This window comes from Crocodylus siamensis, chromosome 6, assembly GCF_052110815.1.
Source record: "Crocodylus siamensis isolate JL-2025a chromosome 6, ASM5211081v1, whole genome shotgun sequence".
In the NCBI taxonomy this organism is placed as follows: domain Eukaryota; kingdom Metazoa; phylum Chordata; order Crocodylia; family Crocodylidae; genus Crocodylus; species Crocodylus siamensis.
Window position 1 is genome coordinate 65,641,357 of NC_143400.1, and position 16,223 is coordinate 65,657,579.

At 44.1% G+C, this 16,223-nt stretch overlaps 1 protein-coding gene across 1 annotated transcript in view; it reads left to right on the top strand.

Annotated features, from left to right (window-relative positions):
• Positions 1–4,419: 4,419 nt before the first annotated feature.
• Positions 4,420–16,223, top strand: part of U2SURP (U2 snRNP associated SURP domain containing) — a 90,609-nt gene continuing 78,805 nt past the window's right edge. The window contains exon 1 of the mRNA XM_090051878.1: positions 4,420–4,516. Coding sequence (XP_089908004.1) covers positions 4,472–4,516 — 45 coding nt within the window. The 5' untranslated portion in view covers positions 4,420–4,471. The remainder of the gene's footprint in view (positions 4,517–16,223) is intronic.

Here is a 16,223-nt window from a genome sequence, read left to right on the forward strand (position 1 = left end):
AGGCTGTTAGCTACAAAAGACCAACTCACAAGATCATAATAAATTCTAATTGATTGTACGGGCTGTGAAGTTACTAATAAAATCATAAATGCAAACTTTGAGTTATGAGGGGTACCACCTTAGTGTACGCGCACACACACTTGCTGCAAAAGTAGTGTAGCATGGATGTTGGTTTATACCTCTCTGGGGTGCTGCAGTCTGCTGTCAATGGTTTCCTCCAAGGCAACGTCTTCTCCAGAAGGGGGTTGCCTATTTGTCCTTCTGTCTCAGTAGGTCAGGCGCTGGATGAGACGGCACCACTGAGGGTCAGGCTTCGCTGCCTTTCATCCCTTTCCAGTAGACTTTTGTGATCCTCCAGCATCATCTTGGCCACCCAATCTGGAGGTTGCTGTCCCCCGTGGGTCTGGAGTAGTGCATGACAGCTGTCAGTCACAGTCACTGGGGGTTCCACCCAACGGTGCAGTTTTGGGAGTCCGCCATTGACTTGATTGACTCAATGGCTGTGTCCTTGCAGGTTCCAGGTGGCTTGATTAGCTTAGAATGGCTTGTAGAGTAAAGTTTTGTAATGGTAGGTTCCTCTGGCTAGGCTACTGTCAATTAACAGCCAGAGGCTCTTGCTTTGTCATTCAATTACCTACTGATTCATCCATACTTCCATTTACTCAGGGGGCCAGCCCATTACAGCAATACAATTCCGGTTATTACAATTCCAGTGCATTCTTATAATAATAATTTTAGTAATACAAGGTATGACTTACTCTAAAGAATACATTTGTTAAAAGGTATAAAACATAAAATACAGAATGCCAGGGCAAAGATGAGACACGAAATAAAAAAATGCACTGTGAGGTAGTGAGGATCAATGGCCACTGGGGACAGTAAGTGAGTTAGGTTAGATGCACTCATGTAAACTGATTTAGCATAAAACTTTAGACAGATATGGGAAGTTTGCTTTGGGAAATAGGTCTTAATCAAAGGGGGAATGTGTTTACCAGGATATATTTACAGTCATGCTTTCAGTGCACCTTGGCTTTTCTTGTCTCTTACAGTTCTTTTGTTTTCTTTAGTGACACTTAGCTCAATTGATACGTAGATGTAGTCTGTAGGTTTCTCCTACAGAAAGCCACTTCAGCTTTCTGATTTGCTTGGAGCCTTGCCACACCCAAGCAATGAATGTGCTATGTCTCTGCCAATACTTAGAAGGAAAAAGAAATGCACAAAAAGGGGAAGAGGTTGCAGGCAAGAAGGGGCTTCTGTTATATCAATGCCCAGAAGGGTAGTGTACAAAGGGGGCTCCCTGTTACAAGGTTTTTCATTTACCATCTGCAATTTTGCTGTCATCTTATTTTCTGATCATAGAAAATATACCTGTTTCTATATATACCTGATCATAGAAAATATACCTGTTAATAATTTTACACAATTTGATATTTTAATAATAATTATCTATGGAAATGCCATTTGTTAACAGTTGACTTTTATTGGAGGTGGAGGAAAATCCTTATTTAATCCATATAAATGGAGGGAAAGGGCAAAAATAATGCATGTGTATTAATTTGGGGTTGGAGAGGGACTTAGAAAGGAGAATGGGGCAGAGAATCCATTTGAAAGTCAATCTGAAAGGTTCTTTCAGGTGAGAAACAGCAGCTTTTTTCTGGTTACAAGGTCACATGGGGATGATACAAGCAACAGCCTCCAAAATTTAGTGGTAGGGAACCTATCGCAGTAGCTTCCAAAGGTTGCCTACTCTCTATACTGTAGACCTCAGTGTTCTCAAAATCTCATCATCCTTGAGCTTTGTCTGACTGCCCTCATTCATAATACAATGTTAACACCCACCACAGGCCATACCATAATTAACAATAAATCCTTTGGCATAATGGTCCTGGCAATAGATTACAGGCTTCCTACCTCTGCCTTCAGAAAGGGGCACTACCTTTGGCTCACATTTCATTTTATCCTCACATATTAGAACACAGTATATCAAGAAAACACCTAATGATGATGATGACGTAGTTGTAACCATCTCTGTTGACTTAAATAGGACTTAAAAATGTATGTGATTCAGTTTTTTACTGAGCTGGGGTGTATATCATGAAGAGCTGAGCAGTTAGTAACCCTCTAAATTATACCCAAAGGGTAACTAGCCTCCAGTGCAATGTGGAGCAGTAATTTGATATGTTGTCACTAGCACACCTCCTTCAGAAGTTGGGCTATATTCTTCATAAGGTGAAGATTTTTAGTAGCCTTTTTAGCCAACCTCAGAAAGATCCCAGCACAGTTATTTAAACTAGAGGTAAAAAAGGCATTCATGCAATGTCTCTCCCTCACCTTCTTTGTTTACTCTGGGACTCTCTCTCTTCCCCTCCTTTCTGTTTATTCTATCCTTCACAATCATCTCAGTTTGCTTCTATTTTTCTCCTAATTTTTGAACACATTAAGTCTTTTTTACCCGCTCATGGCACCACCTACCTGATTTTTTTTCTACACTTTCCTATAGACTTCTCTCCTAAATCTTTTGTTGCATCTGGCTTTCAACAAAGTACTTCCAGAATTCTCATGTCAAGTTCCAACCTCAGCTCAGTGTCCTACCTCCATTCTGACAGCATTCTGACTCACTGGGGATCTCACCCCACAACGCTATAGGTATTATAGGCAGAAAGAGCTGCTAAGTGCAAGTTTCAGGAAACAGTAACCCCTCTCAAAACAATTATGTCAAACTAGTTTGGGGACCAAAATGGAAACCAGCTCCCAGCTCTGGGAACTAAATCAGGAAGGAATATACCAGTTGGTAAAAGTCCTACAGTTTAACTTATTGCCATTCTTTAGTCTGTTACACCACTACCAGCATCAGAAGCCTATACTCCTGGGGCCTGATACTCTAGTCTTGTATGCTAGTACCAGCAGCAAAATTAGAGCATTACTCCTCTAAGATATAAGTACACAAAGCCTCATATCTGGAGACCCACAGTGATTCTAATGTATGATATGGTCTGTGCTGAAAGGCCAACCAATAGATTCGGCAACTATTCAGATCCACTGGCCAGTATCTAATGTATCCAGGGAGAATCCTAAGAGCTGCCACTGTAGATCATGGTTCTGCTGGGACTATTGTTACTCTGTGGTCTACAATGAAGTTTCAGTTCCTTGCAGTGATTTATACAAAGTTATTTTATTTGCAAGGTGCTTAGATTTGGTCCTTGCTTGCTGGCATAAGTATAACAAGGTGAAGATCTCAGTGAGGAAGCAGTCTCATATTACTGTCTATAGAATCACATATTGTCTATACTGTCTCATAATTCTTTGTTCAGGTGACAAAGAAAAAAACTGCCATCAATAATCCATCAGTATAGGATTCCTTTTGCCTCTGGTGCCAAATCAGCACCACAGCTGACTCCCTTCTAGGAGGCATGCTTTTGCCATAGAGGAACATAAGAATACTGATCTGGAAGCAGAGCTGTGGCCTCTCTGGATTTAACCCTCATGTAATTCTACAGCAAAAGAACTGTTCCAGAGCAGAACACTCTTAAATTAAGATTCAGCCTGGAGGTTTTATAAAGAAATTTAAAAAAGCTTTGAAATGAGGCAGGCCAGGACTATAAAACAAAGCCAGAGCTAAGAATGGGAACAAGGCAGGTATGACAGCCTGACCTGCCTAGCTCTGGTGGTGAAGCATTACAAAGAAACCCCATGGGTGAGATTTGACAGACTGCTTAAAAAAAAAAATCCTTAAATTGCAGACCTGGGCATGTTGCCCAGGATCTCTGGCTTGGGATCCCTCCTAGTTTGGGAGCAGAGAGCAGCTCAAAGCGCCCCCAGGTGCCCATGTCACATTCCTCCCATGACCCTGGGTTGCAAGGGGAGCTGGACAGACTGCTTCTGCAGCACTGCTGCCTTTTAAGCGTTTTCCTTGGATGTGACAGTGGTAAATTAGACGTAGGGGGCAAGGAAAGCAGGTGCTAACCCCAGTAGGGGTGAGTCTCCTATACCCCCTGCTTGGCCACATCTCTTGAGCCCAGGACCCTGCCAGCTGGTGGGGGGACCCCCCCATGCACAGTGCCAGATTAACCCTTTTGCTATCCCTAGGCAAACAAACTCATGGACCCTACTTAATACCGTATATGTATATTATTTATTTATATTATAGTTATACTGTATACATTTTTCCCCACTCAGTAGTTATAATATGTAAAATAAGCACAGCTGGGCCGCTTCGTAAGGCCCTAGGCATGTGCCTAGTTTGCCTATGCGTTAATCCGGGGCTGCGAGGTAACCGGCCCTCCCAAGCCGCGGCGCCTGCGGCCGCCGGGCCTGACAGCGCCGCAGCGCCGGCCCCGCCTCCCCTATCGCTAGCTCAGCCATCGGCTCGCCGTCCCTCACCCCAGGCGGGAGACTTCCCCGCTCTCCTCTTCAATCGGTGAAGTCGGCGTTCGATTTCGGCCGCCAGGGCTGGCTGAGGGAGAGAGCCAAGATGGCGGACAAGGCGCCAGGCGGTTCGCAGAAAGGCAGCGGGAAGGTGAGGTCGCCCCCAGGGCCGTGCACGCGGCACCGTCGCCGGAGCCAGCTGCAGGGGGTGGGCCGGGCCGGGCCGTGGTAGTGGCGCGTGCCGGCCGGAGCAAGCGTGGCGCGGGGGAGGAGGGTGCGCAGGCTGCACGGCCTGCTGCGGCCCCTTTCCTCGGCCCTGCTGCTGCCGGGCGCGCCGGGGCCTATGGGAGGCCGGTGCCTGCGGCTCCTCCCGCTGCAGCGCCTGGGGCCTTTGATGCCCGTGTGAGGCGTTTGAACCTCGGCAGGCCCTGGCTGAGGAGGGGGGAGCTTGTCGCCACACACACATCGTGTTGGGGGCGGGCACGGGCTGACTGAGATCGGCCGGGCCCTGTGGAAGGACTCCTGGAAACGAGGAGCCTCTTCTTCTAGCCGCAGATCTTGCCATGCCTTGGCTTGGCTGAGTCCTCGGTCTTTGCAGAGCCTTGTAGGGCCTCATTTAAAGATCTTTTTTTTTTTTCTCTGAACTCGTCGATTATGTGGCTGCAGCTCTGCCAGCACTGGGCTGGAAACTGCTCCTCGGTTTTCTGCTGCATTGTCACTCTACCCTCTGATGGTTCTTTTCCCAGGGAAGCCTAACTTAAATGCTCTTATTTGCTTGAGAGAGAGAGACTGGTGTGGAGCCTCGTCCAAAGCCACGCGGTGAGGCTCCACATCTGCAAGGATTACACCTAGTTCTGTAGGTGGGTGGCTGGGCAGTACATCTCCACATCTTTCAGAACTTCCAGTCTTATAGCTCCAGGGGTCGTTCTTTCCCCTGGCTCCTTCATTTAGCCCCAGTTCTACAGCTGTGTCTGCACAGATCCTGTTCCCCTGTGGTGTTCTGTTGGATTTGCAGGATTGATGCTGCAACCTCTTCAACTACGGCTCTAGGAGTGCTTGGAGTTGATATTTTTGTGGTAGAAAGAACCATGATCTTATTGTAACTATTACGTCTTCAACACTGGAAACACTTATGCAAGTGCTTAACTTTATTCATATATGGAGCCCCATTTCCCATTTTGGAAATATTTATACCTGCCTAGGGATAATTTTGTGACTGAGAGCTTTAAACCTGTAGTTACTTGAGATGCATATTCCTGATTTTGTTTCTTTCTTATACCTGGCTGAAGGCAAGCCTCAGTTGTGCTGTATGTATGAGGTTAGATAAGGATGATCAAGAGCATAGAGAAGTTTTTTTTAATAAGCAAAGATTAAATGTGCTTGCACTTTTCAGATTAGAGAAGAGATGACAGAGTGGGTATGAGAGAGGTTGATTAAAAAAAAAAAAAAAAGAGGGTCATGAAGGAAGTAAATAGGGATATATTCAGGAGTGGATTGAGTGGGGAAGGAGTGCAGTCACATCCCCATTTGATTCCTGATCCAATGAAAGTTTAAAACAAAGTGCCTGGTAGGGACAGCTGAATTCCTGTTCAGGTGGAGTGAGGGAGCACATTATTATCTACTTGATTTCTGCCAATCTTTACTAAATTGGTCAAGGGGGTATCAACAGTGTAGGGCAGGGGTGGGCAAAATGCGGCCTCCCTGGCTTTCTATCTGGCCTGAGGGACCCCTGAAAAATTTTAAAAATTAATATTTATCTGCCCCTGGCTGCCTGTCATGCAGCCCTTGGTGGCTTGCCAACAGTCAGTAGGTGGTCCTCCGCCTGAAATAATTGCCCGCCCCCTGGTGTAGGGTATACTGGATTCATGGGAGCAGTGAGAGGATAGAGTAGCATGGGCCTCCATGGGGCATGAGGGGGATTGTGGGGTCTGATGGTTTTGGGGTTTGATGGGATGGGGCTGAATATGGGAATATGTGGGATAATGGGGGACAGAGTAGACAAGGGTGGGGTGGGGATTTGAGGTGGCAGGTGCAGCATATAAAGGGCAGTGAGGTACTTTGGGGCCATGGTGGAGTGTCTGGGGGACTTGTGTAGTAGTACAGGAAGGAGTTTCATTTGTGATCATGTGGAGGATAACAGGTATACACCAGATGCCTGCCCAATCTGGATCTGGCAGTCAGCCCCTCAGTGATTCAGTTGTATTTGTTTTTACTTGGATCATAAACTGAATAATATAGCCTTAGGCCCTTAGCATACTAGTAAAGCTTCTAGTGTTTTTTAATTGGAAAAAAATATTTGCTGTCTTATGGGATGATGTACCGTATCACCTGCACACCTCCCCCTTCAAAATCTGAGATCCGCTCATTCACATATTATTTATACATGTGCACCAATACATTGGTCTGATATCAAATTGGCACTGATATAAAGAAAATTGACTGTATTGGAAATTGGCCTGATGAGGCCGATAATTTGGCTGATAAATGCCCATGCATGCATGCAGCCACAGTGCAGCCTAGCAGCATGGAGATCTGCATGCAGCTGTTAAGTCCGTTGTGGTGGAAGGGGAGGGGGAGGGAAGGGACATGGGGATGTAGGTCAGTGGCCCCTGCAGCGAAGGAGGGAGAGGGGCTGGGGCAAGTGCTGCGGTATGGGTGTGGGATGGAGCTGTGTCTCGTCTGGGGTGTGAGCGGTGGGGGTGTGTGTGTGGCTCCTGTCGTTGCATGCACCCCGGGAGAGTAGATGGGAGTGTGTGCCCTCAGATCTGCGTGGGGCGTTGGTGGGTTGGGCTGCAGCTGTGGGCTGGGGCCAGGACTGCACTGGGCTCTTCCCTTGGGGTGGGGTTTGGGCCTGGGTTGTGCTTGGGGTAGGTGGTGGTGGCACTGGGAGGGGGCTATAGTGAATTTTGGGGGGTGCTGCAGCCCCCCCATAACCCTCTTCCCAGCACTGTTGCTGCCTGCCCCAAATGCAGCCCTGGCCCCAGCCTGAAGTTGCAGCCCACCCCACCTGTACAGATCTGGGGGCATGTGCCCCTCCTGTCTACTCCCAGGGTGTGCACAGTGGTGGGAGCCACCCTTCTCTGTGCCCTCTGGATGGGCTGTGGCTCCATCCTGTGCTTGCCCTGCCTTGGCTGGATTGCCCAGCCCCATTCTTCCTCATGGCATTAATCTGCCCCCAATGCCCCTTCTTCCCCCCTCCCCCCCCTTTCCACCACAACAGACTTACCAGCTGCATGCAGTTCTCCATGTTGTATTGAATCAATATTGGCTGATATGCCTCCTTATAAATTGGATATCGGTATTGGTCCCATCAGTTTGTATTGGTGCACCCCTCATCATTTACCACTTTTTCCAAACTAGGTCACATGCAATAAAATTATTAGGATGCAGGTTTAAAACAAACATAAGGAAGTTTTTTTCATGCAATGTATAGTTACATTGTGGAACTCATTGTCACAGGATGCTGCAAAGGCTGACAGTTTACACAGGTTCAAAAAAGGATCAGACAGATTCATGCAGGATAGGTTCATCTGTGGGGATTAAACACAATGGTAGGGCTGCAACCTCCAAATTAGCTGTTCCTAGTCCTTTTATTGTAGAAGGATAGGGGACAGATCAGTCTGGATAGTCCCTGCATAAACACTCTTCCTCTAAGCATCTACTCTGTGCCAATGTAAGATGCAGAATGCTGGGTTAGATAGACCTGTAATCTGGCCCAGTGTGACATCTTTTGTGTTCTTACTAGGCACATAGGCTGTTTGCAGATGTTTAAAAAAAAAGTGCTTTACTTTAAATTCAGCGCATTCCTGCGTCTAGCCAAGAGCATGCCCAGAAGAGGCACCACCTTAGTTGGACCCAGCTCGCCCGATGTCTGTGTAAGTCGCGCACTTTAATGTAGCTTTTTGGCACTTTAATAGCTGATTGAATCAGCTTTAGCTAAAAATGCCGAAAAGCCCTGCTGAAGCATCCAGTCTGGACAGGTGCTGCAGAGCCGGGTTAAAGTAATGTGCTGTTTCTTTTGGTAAAGTGTTTTGGGTTTTTTTTTGTTAACATCTGCAAATGGCCATCATGGCCTCTGACATCAGAATAACTCAACTGAAAAGAAAGTCTGGTCAGAAGAGCTTATTTTCTTTACTGTTGGTGGATAGGTAAAATGTAATGTCAAATAAGCTTTTGTGGTGTCCTCCAAGAAAATGTATTTGATTAGACACATGGTGTTATTTACTCCACTTCTACTGAAGGCACATACACTCTTCATAGCCTGAATGTTTTGATTTAATTCTGACTTCATTTAATCAGTGTTTATGTTGCATCCACATGGATGCAGAAGGACTGTACTAGAACAGAAATAAGTAATATTTTTATTATTTTTAATGCATTTTTCCTGTGTGACTGGCTTATTCATTCTTAAAGGTGAAGTGAACATCTTAAATGAAAGAACTGAGAGGAGGCCTGTAGCATAACGTTTTGAGCTAAGATTGTCTGTCAAATATCTTTATTTAAAAATGTACTTTATCATTCTATTTATCTGCTGAAACCTGAGGTGAAGTTCTGTTTTGATGCAGTTGATATTGTGATGGTATCTGCTTGTCAGAGGCCAGTGTTGAAAGTGGAATAGAATTAGAGTTGTGTCCTGATGAACAGCCAAAGTGTATCTTAATCCTGACTCCTGGGCAGTAGGAGTACTCTGACATTTATATGCATTAATAGCACCTGCTAGGCATTATAAGATTTAGTCTTCGTTCCTGATGTGTCACAGTGTATTTCCTTCCAGCTAGAGCAATGAAAAGGGCTTAGGCAAAAGGGCTTAGACAGACCCCAAACAGTTATGTTAAATTGTAGAACAAAATATAGTCAACTTAATCCTGCAGTCAAGTATGTCACTAAATATCAATAACTCCTTAGGGCAGTGATGTGCAGCTGATCTAGCCCCATGAGCCAGGTGAGTGGTGCTGGGCCATTCTGTGTGCCAGATCCAGAGTGCAGAGCTGCTTCATTTGGCCTGTGTGGCTGGAATTTGGCACAGTGTTAATTGCTGCAGCTCTGCAGCTCCCAGAGGTGAGGCAGATGCTATTCCTCCTGTTGTCAAATTTCCAGCTGTGTTGGCCAGGCGACATGACTCCAGGCTCCAGATCCAGCCTGTGGCACTTCTCATGGTCCAGAAATTTGATGGCAGGATGAGCAGTGGTAGTGTTGTTTGCTGCAGCTTCAGGAGCTGCAGTAATTACTACTACTGCTGCTTGAGATGCTGCCTAATTTATGGACTTGTATGGAGCCCCTAGGGCCAGAAGACCTGGTTCTTTGGGCTAGGTCATCTTGCCTGTGGACCTTATCTTAGTCACTTTTCCCTTAGATTAAAATACTGGCCAGAAACAATCTCCTAATCCTACTCAAAGATTGAAATAAGATCTTTATAAATACAACCTAGCAATTTAAAATCTCTTTGTAAACCCCTTGAGTAATTGCTGCAGGGCCTGGAGTGCAAGTGGTCTGTGTTCTCTGTCCTGCTTACTAATTCGGCAGTTACTTTCTCTATCAGTATCAACACTTTAAAAGACGTAAGAGTGTGTTGCAATAGTGTAATCTTGAAGTGACAAACAGCCCAGGTTGTGATAGTAAGATCTGCATCTGAAAGATCAAGCATCTAAACAGAATAGATGAATATCCTCTGAGAATTAGTAAAATAACTGTATTGTAAATTTTCTGCTACATTATTAGTAGGGACAGCAGTTGTGTCAATTGGACTCTGAGTACTACGTCTGTGGTCCAAGAAAAATAAGGAAAACATGTTTATCAGTACTATAGTTGTAGCTTTTCCTCTTTCTTCATGGAAAAGTTGGAATATCTTCACTATGCCATCAGGTAATGAAGCTCACTTTTTAGGCTGCTTTAACTGAAGCAGTGTACTAAAAAAAAGAAAAAGCTTAAAATAGCCCTTGGCTGTTTGTGAGTGGGCTACTTTTTCGGATTAGTTAAGAAGTCTGAGGAATGGTAAATGAAAATCTATGAAAATTGCAGTTGTTTTGTATAAAATGCAAAGGGCCCTGAAAGACATTACACTTAAGACGCAATTAAACAGTTAATTGCCTCTTAAATTGTAACCCAGTCACACATCCAGGCATATCCAAAGTGAAGCCAGCCACAAAATTATTGCACAAAAATGTGTAAAATTTGTGGCTGGTTTCTATTGCTCCTTAAAATGAATATGTGGCAGGGTGTTGATGATCAGCTGATTGCTGGTAGTTTTGGGAGTGCTTTGGGGCCCAAACTGGCCATAGTATGGTTCCTGTGAGCTAATTCTCAGAAGCATCAGGATCACACTGGGTAGCCTTATTGCGCTCCTGATACTACCTGTGATCAGCTGATTGTCAGCTGGCAGGGACTGTATTCTGGTTGGTTTAGGTCATAGTTCAGTCTTGATCTAAGGCTCAGACTGGCCAACCAACAATCAGCTAATTGTTGAACACCTTTGCCGGTGCAGAAAGAGCCCAGGATTATGATCCTGGGCTTTCCTTTGTATTTGCCAGTAGGGCATCACTGGAGTTTGATCACCAATCCCAAAATCTCATGTCCTGCCATGGATGTGTGGCATAGCAGAAGGCAGGAGGCGTGGCAGATAAGATTCCATTGCACCTTTGACTGGATGTCTGTCAGCAGCCTAAGGGACAGTGAAACTGATGATATAACTCTCTCTGTGTTGCTGCAAGAACAGGAGAGGCAAGTCTGCACTCCTTTGCTGGTGGGATTGTAAAAGCTACCAGCAGAAGACTGAATACCAGCTGCTTCTTGCTCTCACAAATGTAGGAGTAGAATAGCTGTAATGTGTCAGGTATTTCAGAAGAAACTACTTTCCATCCTTTGTTAAGTTCTATAAATGATACTGAACTAAACAGTGAAATAGTAAGCACTTCAGGTACAAAGTTTAATTTGCAGGATTTATGCTTACTTTGAGAGGTATATATTGTAGACAGGTATGTGGATGGGGGGGAGATTAAAACTAAAGGTAGGTTTGAAAAATCCACTTATCAGCAGTGACTGAGAAGATTTCCCTTGTGAGCTTTGAAACCTAAACTTTTAGCTTCTCCAGAAATAAAACTTTTATTTATATATAAACATTTATTCTGAGTAACTTTAAACATATTTTTCCAAGCATGGAATGATACAGTGTTGTGTTCTTAGGCCAAGGGTGGGCAAAATGTGGCCTGTGGGCCAGGTGTGGCCCGTGTGGCCATTCTGCCCGGCCCATGGGGCCCCTGAAAAATTTAGAAAATTAATATTTATTTGCCCCTGGCTGCCTGTCATGCGGCCCTTGCCAAAACTCAGTAAATGGCCCTCCACCCAAAATTATTGCTCGCCCCTGTTTTAGGAAGTTCTAGTGCCTTTGTTGTTATTTGTAGTCTTTCTGTAGACTACCAATATGAACAAAACTTAAGTTTTAATGCTGTTACACAGAGCCCTGTGACATACTGTGAACCTTCCAGTAATTATGATGTTATTGTCCTATGACTTCTAAGTTTTGGGAAGCTGTGAAGAATAGGATTGATAGGCATTGGAATTATTCACAGGGAAGAGGGGTCAAAAGAGAACTATCCTAACTTTCTATTTTTCAACCATTTTCTCTTGGCAATAGCCAGGAGGATGGAGGACAGTCAGAACAGATGAGAGACCAGAGTTTTAGTCTTTCTTGTGGCTGCTGTGCATCCCTCTGACATTGCAAGGTTTATTTTGTGGAATCCTAATTCCTTGGTAGGTAGAGCCAGCACACTGATTTACATGCTGCCTTATTTTTGAGTTGGTGGCATGACTGGCTTGTTCCTGTACCTTGGTGATTCCAGATTAGATCTTTGACAGCTGGTGCAGTTTAGAGCTTCCCCCCTAGTCTGTGACTTGAGACCCTCTCAAGGCCTTGAGCCTTGTGATTAGGAAAGCATAAAGGCAACTTAAAACTTTGTAAGAAGGCCATTGTCTGAATTTTTTCAGCATTCAGGAAGAGAGGACACAGAGCTCTTCTCTCTCTGAGCAGTCCCAGAGGTGACAGAACTTCAAATGTCTCGGGCTGGCTTGAAAATAATATGAAAGCTGCCTCCAAGAAGCAGCTATGGACAGAATTTCGATGGTAATGCCAGTATCTAGTGAAGGGGTGGCTAAGTTTCCTGTCAGGACAGTGACCCTTGCTGCATTTTTTTTTTTTTTTCTCATTCAGTTGAAGCTAATGTGGTCCTGGGTATGACTGTAAACTGCATCCAACTGGAGAACCTGGTGGCAATGTCGTGGGGCTACTTGTGGTGGGGTAGCTTCTATAAAACACCACAACGCTGTAATCTCCAAAGTAAGGCAAGTATAGGGCACATCAGAACCCTAGCCCCCACTGCCTATGGTTGCTCCTTAGAGCAAGGAGAAAGGCTAAGGCGCATTGCTGTGACAGGTGTGCCCTCATTGAGGCATTAGAGTCATCAGCAGTTCTTATCTGTTGCTCTCTAGCAGAATCTACAGCCATCGAGGCACTGAATGTCTGGACTCGGTCTGGCCTTTAGATTCTGACTCAGTGGTTTAAAGTGGGGATGGTAGGTCTTGGGCAGCCTCCACTCCTCCATACTCTCACCTAGATGTATACATCCAAGGTCTTGGTGTAATGGTTGCAGGACTTTTACAAGTGGATTTATCAGGCGCCTAACTAGACCTCTTACACATAGACCATGATCCAGAGGATGGAGAGTTCCCTGCTTCTACTGAAGCTAATGATTTTGAAAATACCAAAACATCCTACTGGTTTAGCTGCCCTTTAGGGGCCCTTTAGTAAGTGCTGAGTGCCTGTGTTTTGAAAACTAGCCTGGTATAGAGTCCCAGTTTAGGGAACCAAATACATTCTTTACAAAAAGCTTGACCTTTCTGTAATGTTGGTAGTGAGTACTTGCTATAGTTTGTAAAAACGCACTTTAGGAAGATAATCTTGCATCAGTTTGTGTTTGGAAAGTAGCTTTTAAAACTACAAGCTCAGAACACTTAAAAAAGTATGGACATATAGACGATACTTTAGGCTGAGGCTTGCCTACTCTAAATGTGATAAGTGTATTTTTCAAATCTTCTGTGCTTTTATTCACTGTGCAAAATAAGATCACTGTATTGTTAAAATAGTAACAAAGTAAGATTTGCATGTTTAATCCACCTAGTTTTTAAGATCTGGATGCAGAGATTGGTTCTGTATTATGTTATGCAATGTATAGAGCCATGGATCACTGATCCTTGGAATTAGATTTCCAGGCACTACTGTCAAATGAAATATGAAGGGAAGAATGCAATCAGGGAAGAAGTTTGTTTTGTTTAGGATATACCTGCATGTCACTGAGGCAGTGTGACTATAGCCACTCTACTGGAGATATATCTTGAGTTAATTTACAAATAGAGACATTTCATAGAACACATGACAGTGTAGGAAGGGGTATAGAGAAGATATTTGAATGGAGGTGATACTTTTTTCCCCCCTATATTTTTAAATCGTGGTGGCATGTCCTTCCTTTTAATATGCAAAATTCTTTGCTTTTGTAGACTTACTTGAATTCTTGAAGCTAGAAGTGCACTGATACAGTGGTCCATATTGTATTGGCACCAATAAAAGGAAAACTGACATTATCAGCAGTTGGCTTCTTTTGGCTGATGTGGCTGATAATGTCACTGATAAATGCTGAGTACATGTGCATAGCTGCAGCATGCATGCAGCCAGCCCAGTGACTCGGAGAACAGCGTTTGGCTGGTAAATCTGTTTTGGGTGGGGGGGGCGTGGAGGGAGGGAAGAGGTGTGCGGGGATGCAGATCAAGGCTCCTGCGATGAGCAGGAGTGGGGTGGAGGGGACATGTGGGGGGTGGGAATGGATCCCTTCTCATAGCCTCCCCACCCCAGTGTTACCACCACCTGCCCCAAGTGCAGCCCTGGCCCAACCCCCAGCTGGGAAGAGCCTGGTGCTACCACCGGCCCCAGCCTGCAGCGGCAGTTCACCCTTGCCTCGTGCAGATTTGAGGAGCACATGCAGCCCATGGCTCCCTTGGGGGTGTATGTAGTAGTGGGATCTGCTTCCCCCTCTCCATGCCCCAAATGAGCCTCTTGTGGCTCTGTGCCCCACCCTGGCCAGGCAGTGCATGCCCCTGTCCTAGCCCTACTCCCTCCTTCTCCAAAGGGGCCCACCTTCTGCTTCCTCCCCCTGCCCCTCCCCCCCCCAGCAGACTTACTAGCTGGACACTGCTCTCCAAGCTGCTGCTGGCCTGCATATAGGCAGTTGGATTGGTATTGACCCATATGGCTTGTTAATAATTGGCAATCAGTATATGCCCAAAAACATCTTTATTGGTGCAACCCTACTTGAAGAAGTGTTGACCCTTACTTTGGAAAGGATTTGGTGATGGTAAAAATGTAGGTAGTTTCCTTAAAGATTAGTAGTGTACCTAGATGTAAGTGATAGTGTCTTGGCAAATGTATACAGGTGATTGAAAATTAGATGTATTCTTAGCAAAATTTTTTCCATGCCTGTTCATCTATACTGCTCTTGTTATTCCGTGTCCAAGTTACATTTTCTTAGTATCACATCATCAAAGAACAGGAAAAGTGCTAATGCTCAGTGGGTAATGATGAAGAAATTCATAAAAAAGTAAGAAAACTGGATAATCTGTATGCCTACCTTTATTTTGACTTTAAAATTATTTTATGTGTGCATTTTGCGTTAACCAGCACTCATGGGGCACCATTAGTGTTGGAATTTTCTGGAAGTTAGGCATTTTATATTTCACACCCCCTCCCCACCCCCTGGCACTGATGGTGCCCCATGAGCTACTGCTGCTTAATGCAGGGTCTACTGTAGTGATAAGATCATAGACTTATATACGTGTATACCTTTTTTTTTGTTCTGTGGTGTCTAAGTATTTCTTATTATGATCAAATAAATGTCATTATCTTGCTGTCTGAGAAAAGAATGTCAACTGTTTGAAATTTTAACAAGGGATTTTTTTTCTATAATAAATAGGGTCCTTACTTAAGATGAGGCTATTTGTGTACCAGCTGATTTGCATGTGTTTTTCTTCTGTGTACACAGATTAACTTATACATGATTTACAGTAAAATCAAATATAATGATTAGTTAAGAGTAATATGCCTCTGCACATTGTAGATGTTGTCTGTTCAAATCTAAAATAAAAGTTAAACTTTAATAACATGTTACCAAGAGTCGGTTAAGAACTGTCTGCACATAGTGGCAATTTTTTCTTTGCATGGTATTTCTAGGCAAGTGGGATTTCTGTTCAAAGCTACTAGGGCACTTTAATTTTGATTATTCGTTTAAAAAGGCAACTTGGCAAACTCCCTTTTGCTTTACTGTTAAAGCACTGAAGTTTGTGATCTTTCCACTACAGTAGATTGAAAGTGATGACGAAAGATACTACATTTATTCCAGAAAGGTTTAAGCACTAATGTTGGAGTCCAGCTGGTTTGATATTTCAGCGTGAGGCTGAATTGTGTGCCACTTTTTAATAACAGGAGAGTTATTACTAGGCAGGTTATGGTTTGTTATAACATTTAATATTAAATTTCCTATAGATACAAATATTTATTGAATTAGAGGTAGGCTGAGGCCTGTAAAGCCTATTTACTGTATTCCGAAGTGGATGTGTTAGCTGTAGGTGAAGCAGTCTCAACGTAATACTCTGTTCTATATATTTTAATATGGCTTCCTTTTCCTTTGTACAGGGGCCTGAGAAATCTATATTTAAACCATATTCTAGGTGAAAATACATTTTGATATTTAACCACTATATCACCACCACTTAAGTTTAGTTGAATATTTGTTGTGTTACATGCACACATATCCACAGAA